Source organism: Vipera ursinii (assembly GCF_947247035.1).
Source record: "Vipera ursinii genome assembly, chromosome: 17".
NCBI classification, from domain to species: Eukaryota; Metazoa; Chordata; class Lepidosauria; order Squamata; family Viperidae; genus Vipera; species Vipera ursinii.
This window is the reverse complement of record NC_139530.1, coordinates 7190502-7212043: the sequence shown is the minus strand read 5'-3', so window position 1 is coordinate 7212043 and position 21542 is coordinate 7190502. Positions and strand designations below refer to the sequence as shown.

The 21542-nt window shown below is 43.6% G+C and overlaps 1 protein-coding gene across 1 annotated transcript in view; it reads left to right on the top strand.

Moving 5' to 3' along the window:
• LOC310648036 (vomeronasal type-2 receptor 26-like) overlaps positions 1-21542 on the top strand; it is a gene marked incomplete at both ends in the record, with an annotated part of 41311 nt that overhangs the window by 6151 nt on the left and 13618 nt on the right. Inside the window, one exon of the mRNA XM_083375666.1 lies at positions 1838-2638. Coding sequence (XP_083231792.1) covers positions 1838-2638 — 801 coding nt within the window. The remainder of the gene's footprint in view (positions 1-1837; positions 2639-21542) is intronic.

Below are 21542 nucleotides of genomic sequence, written 5' to 3'. Positions count from 1 at the left end.
CTAGACGCCAAAGGCGCATGGAACGCTGTTACCTTCCCACCGTAGTGGTCCCTATTTTTCTACTTGCATTTTTACGTGCTTTCGAACTGCTAGGTTGGCAGAAGCTGGGACGAGTAACAGGCGCTCACTCTGCTATGCGGCACTCGGGATTCGACCCGCCAAACTGCTGACCTTCTGATCGACAAGCTCAGCGTCCTAACCCACTGAGCCACCGCATCCAATAGATACACTGGCTTAAATATATCTCATATTCCTCTTAGGTAAATTTGAGATAGGGTTGAAGAAAAGTACATTACTTGCAGAGGAACAAGAACATTTAAGTAGAATTGAAATATATATAAATGTTTATAATAAATAATGCATAATTAATATTCTAATATTGACAAAAGATTTGGTTTAAAATATCTAATCACAAAATATGTCAACTGGGTAAACCATTGATTGCTGGCTTTACAGATGTTATTGCAGCATTTGGCATGGTGAAAGGAGAAATATTATGGAGGAAATTGATTGCCCTTAAAATGGAGCTCAGCCTGTTGGCCCTGATCCAAGCCCTTTCCACAATCCCTGGTTTGAGAAGGAGGTTTGGGATCACTGGAGCCACAAGAAGAAGGATCGAAACTTACCAAGGGGGAAGGGAAGGGTGCATATCTGAACCCCTGATATTCAGTCTAGATATTAATGACTTGCCTGCACTAATGAAGGAACCTGAAGTATACATATCTATGGTAAAAATACATATCGAAACACCCTGATTTACACTGATGATACAATATTATTATGATACTCATGATTTGGATGCTGTAAATTGCTAAGAAAATGTGGAGCCTACTGTCATAGTAATTGTCTGATTATTAATAAATAAAATTCAAAAGTCAGAGTCTTTGGAAAACAACATCTTAGCCATAAATACCTATTTGATGGTAATCCAGAAGAGCACATAACACCTTTCGTTACCTGCGTTAGTTTTCTCTGAGGCTGAATCTTGGATCCCTCATCATCAAAAGAGCTCCTTTAGAGCACAGACAAGAGTTTATCTAGTGCTAAAAATTAAAAAAAAAACATAGCTCTCCAGCTTCCTTATCCCCAGTTATTAAAGAATATAAGGCCAAAGTAACCCATATTGATATTCCTATATCAAGCTGATATTTTGCGTTTAATAAATGCCACTACTGGAAAAACACAGAATCTGAGGATTATCTTTTGGGAGGATAAAAGGACTTCAGTTGCTTCCCTTGGAGATGAATTGTGAATTTATACAATTTTTGCTTTGTATAAATTCAGTGTATATAATTATTTGTTTAAAATTAAGGCTATTGAAACTGGCATATTCCCAAAATTGTGTCTGTTAAAAGAGACAACATTTTAATTACAGATTTCTTGGGTTGTACAACTGACAATTTCTGTTAGGAGTTGTGGTCTCTCTGTCTCTTGTACAATTGGAAAAGAAGCTAAAAAGATTGCTCCACAAAGAATCCGGGATACAGAAGCAGAGAAAGATGGTGCAGTCCTCAAGAATAACATATAATATGTATGGCCCTTTATTAGATCAAAATACTTTATCTGACATCTGTAAATTTGAGTCTAATTGCAGTAAATTATAGTGGTGATACAGAAATTTGCTTTGCATTTTTATTGGTTTTTTGTTTTTTGCTTAGTTTTTTGCTTTCCATTTTTATAGACAGTCTTTTTAATATTCTGTCTTCAGTGTTTTAAACATCTAAGGAACAAACTATTCTAATACATTAATCAGAACAAAGTTGGATTTGTCAATAAGTAATATTTTGGACTTGATCTGAGCCGCATTATAACACACCATTCTTCATTACTTTTTTAGATCAGTGATAAAATTGCTTCAGAGGCTCTAAGTGATAAACATCATTTCCCCTTTTTTTACCGGATGGCCCCCAGAGAAGGGTTCCAGTACCCAGCAATTGTCCAGCTGCTGCTCCATTTCAGATGGACCCTGATTGGCCTCTTTGCTTCAGACACAGATAATGGGGAGAATTTCATCAGGACTTTTATTCCTATGCTTGTCAGCAATGGAATTTGTGCTGTTATATCACAACAATTCTCAACAAGTGGACATGCAGCTCCCCTCAGGGATGCCCTCTCCAAGTGGAGACAAGTCAATGTTTTTGTTCACTTCACAAAAGATCTTTCCATTTGGGACAGAATTCTTCCTTTCCATTTAACATTTGAAGATTTGCCAGGACCCATTGAAGGGAAAGTCTGGATCCTCACAAATCTTGCACTGTACAGGATAAATAAACGTGGACTTCTGAAATACATTCATAGTGTTTGGAACTTTGCTTTTTTGGGGAGAAAAAGGCCAAAAGATGATGCCTTTGAACCCCATTTCTTTGTGGAAAAACGGTTTGAAGATCATTATTTTCACTGTTCTCTTTCAAAAGATGTCTTTTCTGTCAAAGGCCGGAGAAGATGCACTCAAATAGACCCACTGGAGACCCAGGAGAAAAGGAACAGGATCCGGATCACAAATTTCTACAAACATTACAGTCTCATGAAGACTGTGGCCCAAGTCTGTAATGTCGCATATTCCTCCAGAATAAGGAGGAGGAGGAGAAGAAAGGAGGGAGAAAAGATCTTGGGGGCTCCAAGACTGCAGCCATGGCAGGTAAGGGGTCCCGAAATGGATCCATTAATCATAGTTCTTTTGGAGAAGGAATCCAGAGGAGAAGGAAGGGAACCATCTCAACCTTCTTATGCTGCAAAAGTTCAACAGATTTGGGCCACCTAATTGCTCATGTCTGGAATAACAGTGAGCAGACCTTAAGTTTCTGTCTAACCTCTTTCAGTTATTGGAAGAGTTTAAGTCTTTTCCAACAGAGAGATTTTGTAAGTTGGAGATGCTGCAATCAATTTTTGTTATAGTCACAGACCAGTATTGCAAATAAAAGCATTAAAAGCAATAATAATAGAGAAAAATAAAAACAAAAGAAAGTTAATGGGCAGTAGTTTTGCATACAGCATAACAAAATTTGGCCTCATTCAGAGAAACTACTTTGTACTGATCAGATAACTGTAATTGCACCTAAAAGAGGTGTCAGGACCCACCCCAATCCACATCTTAGGAAATAAAGAACTCTTGGAGTCAGGTCTTGTCCAAAAGGAGTTTTTACTAAGACATGATCAGTTGTGGAAATACAAGACAGGATCTGGCATTGTGTTACACTTTGATACTTTATAAAGAGTTCCCGGTTCAACCCCCTCCCCTCAAGCCCATTTGGTCAGACCCACATCAATTAAACTTAGGTGTCAAACCCTTTCGTGGGAAAGAGGTGTCTTCCCGTGTCTTTATGACTATTGCTCCCTTCCTTTAGAGATTCTAATCTGAGATACAAACCAGATCTCTTCCCCCCCTTCCTTTCTTGTTCTCAGTTCAAAGGTACTTCTCCTGGTCTTTGAAGACAGCCTCCCAGCAGGCTGAATACACATCCTCTCTTCTCCTCCTTGGAGTAATGGCAGAATCCAGGGGGAGAGGTAAGATTTTAAAAACATACAGATAAAGTTTTATGGAGAGTTCTTATAAAGTGAATCCATGAGTCCTTATAGAAGATGCAGCATAACAGGAGGTGAGCTGCAGTTTCAGTGGCCCCTTGTCCACAGGGACCCAGTCTCAGCTCATACCCTATTTCTTTATATCGGCCCTATAAAACTGCTGAGGAAAGCCCATTGCAGCGCTCTAAGGTTAATGCCCTTTGGATTTTTGGCATGTTTTTTTTATATAAATGTCTTGCCGTTTAAAAGTGGAAATTTGGCGGCTGAAATAAACGTTCTTGGAAAAAGCAGCCCAATCTTGTTTGATTTCCAGATTTTTGATAGCTTGCTTGAGTTCACGAACTACACTAACTCATACACCATCATGAAAAGCCCTTCCCTGGAGAAGCTGAGATACCGGAGTTTTTGTAAGATGGCCCTGAACTGTTGTTGTTTTTGTTGTTAGCTGCTAAGTCGTGTCCAACCCATCGCGACCCTATGGACAACGTTCCTCCAGGCCTTCCTGTCCTCTACCATCTTCTGGAGTCCATTTAAGCTCACGCCTACTGCTTCAGTGACTCCATCCAGCCACCTCATTCTCTGTCGTCCCCTTCTTCTATTGCCCTTGATCTTTCCCAGCATTAGGCTCTTCTCCAGTGAGTCCTTCCTTCTCATTAGGTGGCCAAAGTATTTGAGTTTTAGCTTCAGGATCTGGCCTTCTAAAGAGCAGTCAGGGTTGATCTCCTCTAGGACTGACCGGTTTGATCGCCTTGCAGTCCAAGGGACTCGCAGGACTCTTCTCCAGCACCATAGCTCAAAGGCCTCAATTCTTTGGTGCTCGGCCTTTCTTATGGTCCAACTTTCACTGCCATACATTGCAACTGGGAAGACCATAGCCTTGACTATACGCACTTTTGTGGACAGGGTGATATCTCAGCTTTTTAGTGTGCTGTCTAGATTTGTCATGGCTTTTCTCCCCAGGAGCAAGCGTCTTTTAATAATTTCTTGGCTACAGTCCCCATCTGCAGTGATCTTGGAGCCCAGGAAAATAAAATCTGTCACTACTTCCATTTCTTCCCCATCTATTTGCCAGGAATTGAGAGGGCCAGATGCCATGATCTTGGTTTTCTTAATGTTAAGTTTCAACCCAACTTTTGCACTCTCCTTCTTCACCTGCAACAAGAGGCTCTTTAGTTCTTCTTCACTTTCTGCCATTAGAGTGGTATCATCTGCGTATCTTAGGTTGTTGATATTTCTTCCGGCAATCTTAATTCCAACTTTTGATTCATCTAGCCCTGCCTTTCTCATGATGTGCTCTGCATATAAGTTAAATAGGCAGGGCGACAGTATACAGCCTTGCCGGACTCCTTTCCCAATTTTGAACCAATCAGTGGTTCCGTGTCCAGTTCTCACTGTTGCTTCTTGACCCGCATATAGGTTTCTCAAGAGACAAATAAGATGGCCTGGTACTCCCATCTCTTTAAGAACTTGCCACAGTTTGTTATGATCCACACAATCAAAGGCTTTAGCATAGTCAATGAAGCAGAAGTAGATGTTTTTCTGGAACTCCCTAGCTTTCTCCATGATCCAGCGTATGTTGGCAATTTGATCTCTAGTTCCTCTGCCTCTTCGAAATCCTGCCTGTACTTCTGGTAGTTCTCGATCCACATACTGCTGAAGTCTAGCTTGTAGGATTTTAAGCATGACTTTACTAGCATGAGAAATGAGTGCAATGGTGTGATAGTTTGAACATTCTTTGGCACTGCCTTTCTTTGGAATTGGAATGTAAACTGATCTTTTCCAATCCTGTGGCCACTGTTGATTTTTCCAAATTTGCTGGCAAATTGAGTGTAGCACTTTTACTGCACTGTCTTTTAAGATTTTGAATAGCTCAGCTGGAATACTGTCACCTCCACTAGCTTTGTTGTTGCTCAGCTTTTCTAAGGCCCACTTCACTTCACATTCTAGGATGTCTGGCTCGAGGTCAGTGACCACCTCATTGTGATTATCAGGGACGTTAAGCTCATTCTTGTATAGTTCTTCTGTGTAATTTTGCCACCTCTTCTTAATCTCTTCTGCCTCTGTTAGGTCCCTGCCATTTTGGTCCTTTATCATGCCCATTTTTGCATTAAACGTTCCCTTCATCTCTCCAATTTTCTTGAAAAGATCTCTGGTCCTCCCTATTCTATTGTTTTCTTCTATTTCTTTGCACTGTTCATTTAAGAAGGCATTCTTATCTCTTCTAGCTATTCTCTGGAATTCTGCATTCAATTGGGCATATCTATGTTTTTCTCCCTTGCCTTTCACTTCCCTCCTTTCCTCAGCTATTTGCAAAGCTTCCTCAGATAGCCATTTTGCTTTCTTGCATTTCTTTTTCTTTGGGATGGTTTTGGTTGCTACCTGTTGTACAATGTCACGAATCTCTGTCCATAGTTCTTCAGGCACTCTGTCTATCAGATCTAATTCCTTAAATCTATTTGTCACCTCTACTGTATATTCAACAGGGATATGATTTAATTCATACCTGAGTGGCCTAGTGCTTTTCCCTACTTTCTTCAGTTTGAGCCTAAACTTTGCAAGGAGAAGCTCATGGTCTGAGCCACAGTCAGTTCCTGGTCTTGTTTTTACTGACTGTATAGAGCTTCTCCATCTTTGGCTGCAGAGCATATAGTCAATCTGATTTCTGTGTTGACCGTCTGGTGATGTCCATGTGTAGAGCCGTCTCTTGGGTTGTTGGAAAAGAGTGTTTGCTATGACCATCGTATTCTCTTGACAAAATTCTATCAGCCTGTGCCCTGCTTCATTTTGTACTCCAAGGCCAAACTTGCCTGTTATTCCAGTTATCTTTTGGCTTCTGTTCTGAACCAGCCCTTCTGGCCTTGTAGTAAGGCAAACCCCTTATCAGAAAGAAGAGACTGGAGAGCGTCCAAGGCTAAAAGGCATCTGCCAAGATTTAATTACGCAGTTAACAAAAACACTAGAGCTTGTCTTCTCAAGCGGAAAAGTTGCTTTCAGCAACCAGCCCCTCCCCAAACACTCCTTTTATAGAGAGCTCAGGGCGTGGTCTCCCTGTGCCTCCTCCCGAGGAGTCCCATAGCCTTTCTTTGTTTGTTCCTGCTCGACTGCCTCCTGCGTCGGGCGTCCTTGAACAGGGCCAGCTGTGGGTCATCATCCTCCGCACTCTCGGGCTCATGCAGCTGAGAAGAGGTCCCCGGCTGAGGACTCTGCAAAGCCTCCAAACCATCATCAGCCGGTTCGTCTCCCTCCTCCCCCTCATCTGAGTCCTCCGATACGTCGGAGCCGGCTGTCGGACCCACAGGCTGGCCCTGAGTCACAACACTATCCCGCACCGCAGGGCCCTTCCCCCGGGTCTGCCGATCCGGATGCGGTCGGGATGGGAACTGTTCGTGAAAAGCAGTCACCAATGCAGGGGCATGAACGGCGGTCGCGTCTTCCCATGTGAAGTCCTCCGGCCCGTACCCTTTCCACTCGATCAGGTACTGGAAGCGACCTTTCAGCCAGCGGGAATCCCTGATGCTGGCGACCTCGTACTCGGGGGTGCTGCCTCCATCACGAGTTCCTGATGGGGGAGGTTCCGCTTGGCGAAGTGGACAGGCCGGTTGTTCGGGGACCAACAAGGACCGATGGAAGACGGGGTGCACGCGCAGGGAACGTGGCAGAGTTAAACGATAGGCGACCGGATTGATGACGGCCTCGACTGGGAACGGTCCAAGGTAACGGTGGTCCAGCTTCCTCGCCGGCCGAGTGGATGGTAGGTTCCTGGTGGACAGCCAGACCCGATCCCCCACCGATAGTGGAGGCGTATCCCTTCTCGACCGATCGGCGAACCTCTTGTAGTCGGCCTTGGCCTTCTCCAGCTGCCGTCGCACCAACCGATGGATCGCCTGTATCTCCGCCATAAATTCGTTCGCTGCCGGCTCCGATGAGTCCACGGGAGAAAGGGGGAAAAACCGGGGGTGATAACCCACGTTGGCCAAGAACGGTGTCATCTGCGTGGAGGTGTGCTGCGAGTTGTTAAAGGCAAACTCGGCTATGGCCAAATAGTCCACCCAATTGTCCTGCTGCAGGTTAACGTAGCAGCGCAGATACTGCTCTAAGATGCCGATGACCTTCTCGGTACCCCCGTCGGTTTGTGGATGATGCGCGGACGAGAGGCAAACCTTAATGTCCAACGCCCGCATCAACTCCTGCCAGAAGCGGGCTGTAAACTGGGCCCCCCTATCGGAGACGACTCTATCGGGAAGGCCGTGCAGCCGGAACACCTGTTGGATGAACATGCGACTAGTGGCGCGAGCTGACGGTAAGCCGCGACAAGGGATGAAGTGCGCCATCTTGGTCAGCATGTCCACCACCACAAACACTGTCGTGAAGCCGGAGGATGGGGGTAGATCTGTCAGAAAGTCCATGGACACAGCCCCCCAGGGTCTCTTGGGTGTTGGCAAGGGCTGCAGTAAACCAGGCGGGGCCCCTGTCGCTGACTTGGCCTGCCTGCAAGGAATGCAGGAGGTGACATAAGACTGGACATCGTGTCGGACTCGGGGCCACCAGAAAGTACGGGAGACCAAGTTCAGAGTCTTGAACAGGCCAAAATGCCCCGCAGCCGGGTTATCATGACACTGGCTGAGGACGAGTCCCCTGAGTGGCCCTCCTGGAACATAGAGCCGGTCACGATAATACAGGAGTCCATCCGCGACCGACCAAGGCGAATCTGGCCCCACCTCTTCCTTCCGCTGAGCCACCCACGCCTCCTGCTGCTGCGCCTCCCGGATCCGAGCCCGTATATCCACCGGCTCCCGCACCGCAGCAAAAGACTCGACAGGGATCACTGTCCTCGGCGGAAGCTTGTCTTCCGCTCGGGTGTATTCGGGCTTTCTGGACAGAGCATCCGCTCTCTGGTTGTGCCCGCTTGGTATGTACCGCACCCGGAAGTCAAACCTCGCAAAGAAGAGGGACCACCGGATCTGGCGTTGATTCAAATTCCGAGCGGTCTGCAGGCTTTCCAGATTCTTGTGGTCCGTCCGGACCTCGATCTGATGCCGCGCCCCCTCCAGATGATGCCTCCAAGCCTCGAACGCCGCCTTGATGGCCAGCAGCTCCTTCTCCCAGATGGTATAGTTGCGCTCCGAGGGGTTCAATTTCCGAGAGTGATACGCGCAAGGGAAAAGGGTACCGCTGGGCGTCGTCGCCTGGAGTAACACGGCCCCAATGGCAATGTCGGAGGCGTCCGCCTCCACGACAAACGGCCGTTGCGGGTCGGGATGTTTCAAGATGGGCTCCTTCATGAAGGCGTCCTTCAAAGCCTGGAACGCCTGTTGTTCGGGGGCGTTCCACTGGAACCGAGTCTTCTTCTGCAGGAGCCGGGTGAGGGGGGCTGTCAAGGCAGCAAAGCCAGGGATGAATGTCCGATAGTAGTTGGCAAATCCAAGGAGTCGCTGAACGTCCTTCACGCGACGCGGGGGTTGCCAACTCTGCAACGACTCGACTTTACTCGGCTCCATGGCGATGCCCTCAGGAGAAATGCGGTGACCCAGGAAATCGATGGTCACCTGGTAGAACTGGCACTTCTCCAACTTGGCAAACAGCCGATGTTCCCGGAGGCGCTGCAGGACCTGACGGAGATGCTGATGATGCGCTTCACGCGACGGGGAGTAAATCAGGATGTCGTCCAGGTAAATCACGACAAACTGGTCCAACAGATCCCGAAAGATATCGTTCATAAAATGCTGAAACACAGCGGGGGCGTTGGTCAAGCCAAACGGCATCACCGTGTACTCGAAATGTCCATAGCGAGTACCAAACGCCGTCTTCCACTCATCACCCGGCCGAACCCTGACGAGGTTGTAAGCTCCACGCAGGTCCAGTTTCGTGAAGATCTTAGCCTCCCGGAGTCGGTCCAAGAGCTCGGGGATGAGGGGCAGCGGGTAGCGGTTACGCACCGTGATGGCGTTGAGTTTCCGGTAGTCACAGCAAAGCCGTAACTCGCCCGACTTCTTTTTGACGAAGAGCACGGGCGCAGACACTGGCGAGGACGAGGGCCGGATGAAACCACGAGCCAAATTCTTTGTCAGGAAGTCCCGCAATGCAGCCAACTCGGGCTCCGACATGGAGTACAAACGCCCCACTTGGAGAGGCGCATCAGGGACTAGGTCAATGGAGCAGTTGTAGGGCCTGTGCGGGGGTAATTGGTCCGCCTCTGACTCGCTGAACACGTCAGCAAAGTCGGACAGTTCGGGAGGCAAGGAAACCCCTGGGGAACCCTCCACCTGGCCGGCACAGATATGGCGGGTGTGGTCCACGCACTGCAAACTTGGGAAGGTGACCAAGTTCTGAGACCAATAGATCTGTGGATCATGCGCCCGGAGCCACGCCAGTCCCAAGACCACGGGGAAGTGCAGATCCGAAGTGACGTAGAACTGAATGGCCTCCACATGGGTACTGATGGCCATACACACGGGTTGCGTGGCGGCCGTAATAGGCCCGGACAGGAGCACTCGACCATCGATGGTCTCCACAAGCATGGGCGGATCCACTGGACACTGGGGAACAGCCCATTTGGCCACAAAGGCCGAATCCATAAAGTTAGTGGTAGCCCCAGAGTCAATTAAGGCATGGACCGGAATCCCCTCTGGCTTGCCAGGGAGGATCAGACGTGCCTCCAGAATCAAATGCCGTGGAGGTTCACAGGCACCGTCGGAACGGCGTCGCTCGGCGTGGTCGTTGTGGGTCGCCCGATCTTTCACACCGTCTAGATCGGGCTCGGGCCGTTTCCCGACAGCAAAGCAGGGGACTTTCTCGGGGCAGGCTTGGTCACTGACGCCCGCTGACGCTTCTTCGGGCAAGAAGCAGCCAAATGTCCAGGGTCCCCACAGTAAAAACACAACCCCCCCGATCGTCGTCTGTCCATTTCCGTCTCCGATAGACGGGACCTGGCGGCACCCAGCTCCATTGGCTCCTCCCTCTGGACTGGGGGCTCACGCACAACAGGAGCGGCAGGGGTCTGTGGGGTGGCACGGCGACTCTTTCGCTGCTGCAGCCGGGCATCGATCCGCAGACAAAGATGGATCAGCCCATTCAGGTCTGAGGGAATGTCCACGCGGGCCAGCTCATCCAACATCTCTTCTGACAAGCCATCCTGGAAGGCATCCACGAGCGCAGCCTCATTCCAGGCGGAATCCTGGCTAAGCAGCCGGAAATCGCTGATGTAGGCCTGTAGGGGGCGCTGACCCTGCCTCAAAGATTTCAGGCGTCGGGTGGCCGTCTGCGCCTTAATTGGGTCCTCATACATGAGGCGCATATGGTCACAAAACCCCCCAAAGTTATCCAACAAAGGGCTAGGCTGTGTCAACAGAGGTGTGCCCCAACGAGCTGCATCTCCCGACAGAAGGCTCAACACGAAACCCACCTTATCTCGGTCAGTGGGGAAATCAGCTGCTCTCACGCTGATAAAAAGCTGGCATTGTCCCAGGAAGGCAGGAAACAGTTCTGGATTGCCAGCAAATTTATCCGGCATAGCTATCTGACATTTCCTCCTGGGTGGGGGTGCAGCATGTACCTGGGCTTGTAGTTGCCCCACTTGAGCTGCCAGCAAAGTGAGTTGCTGGGTGAGCTGAGCATTCTCGGCAAGAAGCTGCTCCATCGTAGTTGTAAGGGGTGGGAGGCTGAAAGCAAACTGTTCTGAACCAGCCCTTCTGGCCTTGTAGTAAGGCAAACCCCTTATCAGAAAGAAGAGACTGGAGAGCGTCCAAGGCTAAAAGGCATCTGCCAAGATTTAATTACGCAGTTAACAAAAACACTAGAGCTTGTCTTCTCAAGCGGAAAAGTTGCTTTCAGCAACCAGCCCCTCCCCAAACACTCCTTTTATAGAGAGCTCAGGGCGTGGTCTCCCTGTGCCTCCTCCCGAGGAGTCCCATAGCCTTTCTTTGTTTGTTCCTGCTCGACTGCCTCCTGCGTCGAGCGTCCTTGAACAGGGCCAGCTGTGGGTCATCATCCTCCGCACTCTCGGGCTCATGCAGCTGAGAAGAGGTCCCCGGCTGAGGACTCTGCAAAGCCTCCAAACCATCATCAGCCGGTTCGTCTCCCTCCTCCCCCTCATCTGAGTCCTCCGATACGTCGGAGCCGGCTGTCGGACCCACAGGCTGGCCCTGAGTCACAACAGCTTCCTACTTTAGCATTCCAATCCCCCATGATGATAAGGACATCATTTTTTGGTGTTAGTTCTATAAGGTGCTGTAGGGCTTCGTAGAACCGGTCAATTTCATCCTCTTCAGCACTGGTGGTTGGGGCATAGACTTGGACTACTGTAATATTGAATGGTTTGCCTTGGATTCAAACTGAGATCATTCTGTCATTTTGAGGATTGTATCCCAGTATTGCTTTTCCTACTCTTTTATTGACGATGAAGGCTACTCCATTTCTTCTGAGGGATTCTTGTCCGCAGTAGTATACCTGATGGTCATCTGAATTAAATTCACCCATTCCTGTCCATTTTAGTTCGCTGATACCTAAGATGTCGATGTTCAGTCTTGTCATCTCTTGTTTGACCACATCCAGCTTTCCTTGATTCATGGATCTTACATTCCAGGTTCCTATGGAGAAAAAATCTTTACAGCATCGGACTTTCCTTTCACCACCAGACATATCCACAGCTGAGCGTCATTTCGGCTTTGGCCCAGTCGCTTCATTCTTTCTGGCGCTACTAGTACTAGCCCTCTGCTCTTCCCCAGTAGCATATTGGACGCCTTCCGACCTGAGGGGCTCATCTTCCAGCGTCATATCGTTTTGCCTTTTGGTACTGTCCATAGGGTTTTCATGGCAAAGATACTGGAGTGGGTTGCCATTTCCTTCTCCAGTGGATCACGTTTTGTCAGAAATCTCTGCTATGACCTGTCCGTCTTGGGTGGCCCTGCACGGCATAGCTCATAGCTTCATTGAATTACGCAAGCCCCTTCGCCACGACAAGGCAGTAATCCATGAAGGGGGGCCCTGAACTATCCTGATTCAAAATTGTCTTCTATGAGAACTCAAACCTGTAGGGGAAAAGAGTAGAATTAGAATCGAATAGAGCTGGAAGGGACCGTGCAAGTCTTCTAGTCCAGCCCCCTGCTCAAGCAGGAGAACCTATGGCGAACCTTTTAGAGACCGAGTGCCCAAACTGCAACCCAAAACACACTTATGTATCCTTTTTTTAATTGAAAAGTTTTACAATACATTTTAAACATATACTCCTTCCCTCCCCTCCCCCCCAGCTTCCCCTCCCTCCCCCTCCCCCAAAAACCTCCCCTCCCTCTCCCTCCCCCCGACTTCCCAGAGCTGAATACAGGGTATTGCCTCTAACAAACCTGAGCTAAAATATGCTAACCATCTATAATTACACTTTAAATCCTATCACGCTTTAACTCCACTTAAACTAAATAATAATAGATCTTATTAAATTCTAATACTCATTCATATGCTAAATGAAACTTTTTAGTCCCATATTTATTCTGAATGTAATCGATCCATCTTCTCCATTCCGAAATGTATCTTTCAAATATGCTGAAATTTTTGCCATTTCGGCTAGGTTTGAAACTTTTAAAGTCCACTCTTCTATAGTAGGCAGTTCCTCCTTCTTCCAGTATTGTGAAACTAAAAGTCTTGCTGCCATTATTAAATTCAACATCAATTTAGTTTCTATAATGGTATAATCTGTAATATTACCCAACAAAAATAACTGTGGAGAAAACCTTATCTTTTTCTTAAATATCTTCTGCATATTCCACCAAATTTTAATCCAAAAAGCTTTAACTTTTTTACAAGTCCACCATATATGGTAGTACGTTGCATCCTCACAACCACACCTCCAACATTTAGGCTGATAATTTGGATGTTGTTGTTGTTAGCTGCGAAGTCGTGTCCGACCCATCGCGACCCTATGGACAACATTCCTCCAGGCCTTCCTGTCCTCTACCATCTTCTGGAGTCCATTTAAGCTCACGCCTACTGCTTCAGTGACTCCATCCAGCCACCTCATTCTCTGTCGTCCCCTTCTTCTATTGCCCTCGATCTTCCCCAGCATGAGGCTCTTCTCCAGGGAGTCCTTCCTTCTCATTAGGTGGCCAAAGTACTTGAGTTTTAGCTTCAGGATCTGGCCTTCTAAAGAGCAGTCAGGATTGATCTCCTCTAGGACTGACCGGTTTGATCGCCTTGCAGTCCAAGGGACTCGCAGGAGACTTCTCCAGCACCACAGTTCAAAGGCCTCAATTCTTTGGCGCTCAGCCTTTCTTATGGTCCAACTTTCACTACCATACATTACAACTGGAAAGACCATAGCCTTGACTATACGCACTTTTGTTGACAGGGTGATGTCTCTGCTTTTTAGTGTGCTGTCTAGATTTGCCATGGCTTTCCTCCCCAGGAGCAAGCGTCTTTTAATTTCTTGGCTACAGTTCCCATCTGCAGTGATCTTGGAGCCCAGGAAAATAAAATCTGTCACTACCTCCATTTCTTCCCCATCTATTTGCCAGGAATTGAGAGGGCCAGATGCCATGATCTTGGTTTTCTTAATGTTAAGTTTCAACCCAACTTTTGCACTCTCCTTCTTCACCTGCAACAAGAGGCTCTTTAGTTCTTCTTCACTTTCTGCCATTAGAGTGGTATCATCTGCGTATCTTAGGTTGTTGATATTTCTTCCGGCAATCTTAATTCCAACTTTTGATTCATCATATAATTTGGATACATACATGCTAACCTTTTAGGATCTAAATGCCATCTATAAAACGTTTTATAAAAATTCTCTTAAATTTTGTGCCTGAGTAAATTTTACATTCCTGACCCAAATTTTTCCCCAAGTATCCATCGTTATTGGCTCCTGAATATTCTAGGCCCATTTTATCATACAATCTTTAACAAGTTCCGTTTCTGAATCTATTTCTATCAATGCATTATATATCCTTCTTATATGCGCTTGACTTTGATCTCTAATTTGTTTTACCAAATTTTCATCTGTTGTCGAAATGCCAATTTTCTGATCTTCGATCCATCTAGCTTGTATCTGACCATACTAAAACCAAGTTTGTACTATTTTTCCTTCTTTTAAAATATTAAATGGCTTTAATTGCCATAGATTCCTTTCCAGTCTAAGAATATCTTTATATCTAATCACATCATGTTTAAATCCCAAACTTATATTTTCTATCACATGTTTAGGTATTGCCCAAAGTGGTATTTTATAATTTAACTTGTATCAATATTTTTTCCAAACTCGCAACAGGGCGTACCTTAATATATGTGTCTTAAAAACCTTATCCACCTTTTTGTCATACAATAAATATGCATGCCAGCCATATAATAAATCACATCCCTCAATGTTCAATAATCTTCCTTCTTTTTTATTGAAAAGTTTTAAAATACAATTTACCTTTAAGAATCCCCCCTTCCCCCTCCCTCCTCCCCCCTCCCTACCTCCCCCCTCCCCCCTCCCCCCCGACTTCCCAGAGCTAAATACAAGGTATATATATAAAAAGCAATCATAAACAATCATATACTAACAATTATAAACTCTAAAATCCATCACTCTCTAGCTTATATAGGATAAAACAAACCTTAATAATATTGAATATGTATAAAAAAAACTAAGATAAGAAAAGAAAAAAAACGAAAGAAGACTTATTCAAATGCTACATAAAACTTCTTAACCCTATACTTGTTCTGGATAAAATCAATCCATTTTCTCCATTCCATAATATAGCGTTCTTGCGAATGATCTTTCAAATAGGCCGAAATCTTCGCCATCTCTGCCAGGTCGGAAACCTTTAAAGTCCACTCCTCTATGGTCGGCAGTTCCTCTTTCTTCCAATATTGGCCTATCAAAAGTCTTGCCGCCGTAATTAAGTTCAACATCAACTTTATCCTCTGTTTAAAAATCTTCTGCATATTCCACCAGACTTTTATCCAAAAAGCCTTAACCTTCTTACATGTCCACCATATATGAAAATATGTTGCATCTTCATCACCACACCTCCAACATTTAGGCTGATAATTCGGATACATACTTGCAAGCTTTTTAGGATCTAAATGCCATCTATAAAACATTTTATAAAAGTTCTCTCTTAGATTTTGAGCTTGAGTAAATTTTACGTTCCTCACCCAAATCTTTTCCCACGTGTCCATTGTGATAACTTCCTGGATATTTTGGGCCCATTTTATCATACAATCCTTAACAAGGTCTGTTTCTGAGTCAATCTCTATCAATGCAAGATATATCTGTTTGATATGTGCTGGTCCCTGATTCCTAATTTGCTTTATCAAATTTTCATCAGTCATTGTAAATCCATTTTTCTGGTCTTCTTTCCACCTGGCCCGTAACTGAGTATATTGAAACCAATTTTGAACAACCTTCTCTTCTCGCAAGAGGCTATATGATTTCAAACACCAAACATTTCTTTCCAAACTGAGAATCTCCTTGTACGTAGTCAGATCATGTTTGAAGCCAGCATGTATATTTTCTATTGCGTGTTTTGGAATTGCCCACAATGGTATCTTGCAACTTAACTTATGTCTATACTTCTTCCAAACTCTCAGCAATGCCTGTCTTAAAATATGCACCCTAAACACGTTGTCTACCTTCTTATCATACAACAAATATGCATGCCAGCCAAACAACAAATCGTGGCCCTCAAGATTTAATAACCTCCCTTGCGTCAAATTAATCCAGTCACTTATTCCTACTAATGCAGCAGCTTCATAATATAATTTAAAATTAGGCAATTTAAGGCCACCTCTCTCACGAGTATCCTGCATAATCTTAAGTTTAACTCGTGGTTTTTTCCCTGCCCACACAAATTTATTGATACCTCGCTGCCATTCCTCCAGATTAGAATCTTTCTTAAGAATCGGTATCATTTGAAATAAAAATAAAAATTTAGGCAGGACATTCATTTTTACTGCTGCAATAATCTTCCTTCTGTTAAATTAAACCAATTACTAATTGACAATAAAGCCGCAGCCTCATAATATAATTTAAAATTGGGCATTTTAAGACCCCCTCTTTCACGTATATCTTGCATTATCTTAAGTTTTACTCTCGGTTTTTCCCCTGCCCAAATAAATTTATTAATACCTTTCTGCCATTCCTCCAAATTTGAATCTTTTTTAAGTATAGGTATCATTTGAAACAAAAATAGAAATTTTGATAAAACATTCATTTTCACTGCTGCAATTCTTCCCAATAAAGACAATTGTAATTTTCTCCATCTAACTCTTTTTGTATTTTTAACCATAACAATTCATAATTATGTTTATATAATTTAGCATTTGAAGCTGAAAGATATACCCCCAAGTATTTAATCTTTTTAACTATTTCAAATCCTGTTAGTTTTTTTAGAACTACCTTTTGTTCTGCAGTCATATTTTTAGACAATATTTTAGTTTTTTGCTTATTTACCTTAAATCCAGAAACTTGCCCATATTGCAAAATTATTTTCATTAAATCTATAACCGATTGAATTGGTTGACTTAATGTAATAACCAGGTCATCTGCAAATGCTCTCAATCTATAATCTTGATCTTTAATTTTCACTCCCTTTATTTTATTTGAGCCACGTATCTTAATCAATAGTATTTCCAATGTTAAAACAAACAGCAATGGTCACAACGGACATCCTTGTCTTGCACCCTGTTCAATTTTGCAAGCCTCTGTTAAACTACCATTAATTATTATTTGAGCTGTTTGTTTCTGATATATTGCCCTAATAGGTTGTAAAAACCTATCTCCAAACTCCATCTTCTCTAAGACTTTGAATAAAAATTGCCAATTCAATTGATTGAACGCCTTTTCAGCGTCCAAAAAAATCAGCGCTGCAGGGACATGATTATTATTTTCCAAATATTCTAATAAATTTACAATATGTCTCACTATTTTTCATTTGTTTACCTCTTATAAATCCTGTTTGATCACTATAAGTCATTTGCTGCATAATCTACTTGCTAAAATCTTTGCAAATATCTTATAATCAGTATTTAAAAGCGATATAGGTCTGTAATTCTTTGATTGGGTAAGATCTTGATCTTCCTCTGGAATCAACATTATAAATGCTGTTTTCCACGATGGAGGCACTTCTCCAGATTGAATTGTTCTAAATAATTCTTTTAAAGTTTCCACCAACTCTAATTGTAAGTTTTTATAATAAATGGCTGTCAAACCATCTGTTCCAGGTGCCTTACCCACTTTTAGTTGTTTAATTGCTAAAATAATTTCTTCAGCAGTTATCAGTTGATTCATCCCTTCCCTTTGCTCTTGTGTAAGTATAGGGATATTCACTTCTTGTACATACCTATCTATATCTAAACCTTGAGTTATATCCTTAGCATATAATTTGGAATAAAATTCAACAAAAGCCTTTTTAATAAGATTTGGCTGAAACACCTCTTTACCCTTATATTCTATCTTATCTACCGTATATTACGTGATTTTTGTTTTTTCCTTAACAGATAAGCTAACCATCTACCTGGCTTATTAGCATTGTAAAAAGTATTATGTTTGACATATCGTAAATTAGTTGCCACTTGATCTGCCATCAACAGATCAAACTGCCCTCTTAACAAATTAATTGCTTCTTTCAGCCTCTTATTAGATGGGTTCAAAATAAAAGCCTTCTCTTTCATCTTTATTTCCTCCTCTAATTCTTTACGCTTATATTTCAATCTACGTCTATATTTATTATTCAAATATATTAACACTCCTCTCATATAAGCTTTACTTGCATCCCAAACCATTTCAATGGGAGTACCCTTATGCATATTTATAATAAAAAATTCTCGCATATGCTTTTTACATTCTACCACATTTTCTTCATATCTAAACAAATTTTCATTTAATCTCCATGATCTCCTATCTCCCATCCCCTTGTCCAATTCCATCCATACTGGACTGTTGTAAGAAACCTGTCATATTTCCACCTTAGGCTCACATAAAATGGCGCAGGTCTGGCTCAGGGCAGAGATAAGTTTCATTTCTGTTCATAAGTTGTGTTTTACCAAAAATCAGATGACCTTGCTACGTGCAGACGGACACCCCCGTTGGAACACGTACAAGAAAGTAACAAGAACAAAGACATTCCATACAGACATGTAGCTGATTTATAACCCTAAGATAATTGCTTAGTGCATGGCTGAGATGTAACCATTCGCAACCTTAAGATAACGGTTTCATGGATAGCTGAACGCTTAGATAATTGTTTGTTGCTAATTGCTTTTGGCTGATGCGTTGCTGGTATCTCAATAAAAGAGAGCTTGGGACTTCGGTCTGGGCCCTCATCCCGAGAAAGCTCAGACACGTGTCTTCATTCATCGGCAAGTTCATGAGGAGCCCGCAGGGTGCGAAAAAACCCACAACTGGTGACCCCGACGTGATCTGCTGCGAGTGGATACGTCTCTGACGGTCTCCATACTCATCGCCTGGAATAGGCTGTGCACACGATCTTGCCTCGTGAAGACGACGATCCATTCGTGAGTATGGGGAACAAATTTTCTAAGCAACAGGCAGCGCACCTGAAAGAGCTTGAGGAAATAGTCAGAACTTCCAATATTTTACTTAAAAGTAGTGTCAAACAATTACCAGCAGTTTCAAAAAAGGAGTTGATTGCTTTAATGGAATATATTTGGGAAAAGACTCCGGCTTATCCGGAAAAGGGCTCGTTGAAAACAGGGACTTGGAGAAAAATTGGAGAATGGCTCCACGAACCTCCTCGAGCACCTCCAAAAATGTTAACAGCCTGGCGAGTCTTAATGGAAAGTTTGTGGATTCACAAAAAGGGACTTAAAGAAGCCTTTTCCGTTTCTCCAGCTCCCCCTCCTTATGAGGAACCTATTCAGCCGGGAGAAACTAAGCAGGGCACCTCAGCTGCGGCTCCCAGTGCCCCTCAGGCTCAGCCAGAAGTAATTAACAATTGTCCTAAAGAAGGAATGGTGGCAAATGCTGTTAGACAAGCCGCCCGATCAGGACAGCTAACATTGGAAGATTTATCTTGCTATCCAGTAAACATCCAGCCAGCTCCGGCAGCTGGAGGAAATGCTGTTCACACATATGTAGGACTGGAATGGAATATAGTGAAAGATCTTAAAAAAGCTGTTGCTTCATATGGCATTCAATCGCCTTTTGTGCAGGGACTTTTCGTTTCCATGGCCTCTACTTATGTGATGCCATTGGTAGACTGGAAGTCCATTGCACACATGATACTGACACCTTCACAATATGTAGTTTGGGAATCTGAGTATAAAAAAGAAATAGAGAAAAAAATTCTTGCTGGATTACCTCAAGGGGTAAATAGGGATCAATTATTTGGCACAGGACAATTCATTACTAATGACCAACAGGCTCAAAGCCCAAGGGAGGCTTTTAATTTGATACAGGAAGGGGCTTTAGCAGCTTTCCGCAAGATATCCTCAGGGAAAAGCTAAAATGTCTTTTGCAAAAGTATCAACATCCCAATCAGGCTTATTCAGACTTTGTGGATAGACTGCAGGAAGAAATAACAAGGCAAATAGACAATGAATATGCCCAAAATGAACTCCTGTTAAAATTGGCTTATGTGGGGCTTGAAAGAGCCTCTTGGGGCGAGCTGTTCTCAGTAAAGTCCAGGGGCGCGCCTGTTGATTTCAACTGCCTGGAGTTTTCTGGGGTCTAGCTTCCCATAGCAGGCTCCCAGCCAAACTAATTTGACAATTCTGGTCTACCAAATCAAAGAATAGGAAAGTAGTAGTTGTTGTAAACCTAAAGAAAAGAAAAATCAAAGAAATAAAATCAAGTTTTTCTTCTATCTTTTTCTTTTAATCTAGCTCTTTGGATTATTGTTTTGGCCTAAAACCCCAAATTGATATGTGTGTTTTGTTTTGTTTTATATATATATATGTATATATATGGACATTTGGAACATTAAGCTTGGACTTGGAATGGTGAGAAAAATAGGAGATGGTTAAAGGGCCCTATAGAAACCATGTTCGGTTGGAATCAACTCATGATTTTTCTCACCTCTCGTAGGACAAGCCATATGTCTAAATAAATGTTGTTTTAATAGTATCTGTGTATATATGTCTGTCTGTGTTGTTCTGTGTTCTTTCCAAGACTTGTAAGAGGGTCAAAATCCTCTCTGATAACACCAAACAAAAAGGCCTTATTTAACAATGTATGGTTTGTCTGGAGAAAGTATGAAATGAAATTTTTGTATGTGAAATTGTTTATGCAGGCAGTTGGAATGGAAGTGAATGAGTTAATTTGCTGATATGTAAATGTGTGTGTTAGTCTTCAAACATCACTCACCCCCACCAGTCCCTGGTGTGAAAGGAATAGTAAATTGCAGAAAGTAATTGAAAAAACAAAAAAACCAATGAGACAAGTTTCATGGACAATGTGTGTGAGAATTTATAGAAAATGCATGTAAAGGAGAGCAAACTATTTTTTTTTAGTGGTGAGATTTTTGTAAAGTTTCTTTTACTCCCCCCCAACCCTGCTCTGTTACTTTAAGAGTGAGAAAGGGAGAGACAGCCAGAAGAGGGGGGGGGTGGCTGGTCCTTTTAACCATTTTTTTTCTCTGCTTAGAATTCCAGTCTGAGAAAGGGGGGTGGATGTGAAACTTGATGCCCACTCTTGCAGTTTCAGCTTGCAATTTTTTTTACTCGAAAGAGGAGAGATTAATTGTTGGACAAGTTTTTGGAAATCTTTGAGTTTTAGTTAAACATCACCCAAAAGAAATTACTCTGATCTTTTTGTGGAGTTGTTTTTTTTTGTTTTTTTTTTGTTTTTGATGTTTTTATGTCTGTGTGCAGGACACACTGATAGAAAATAATACCTAAGAGAAATTGAACAGTGTAAAAAGGACATTGAAAATTTTCCCTTTGATAAACATCCAAATATATCAGCCTTCCCCTTAAGGGAGGTGCCAAATGGGGTAGATGGGAACAATGTCCCAAGGATACATTTTGTCCAAGAGCCGTTAAAGGCATCTGAAGTAAGGACATTTAAAAAAGAATTGAGAAATCTAATTGAG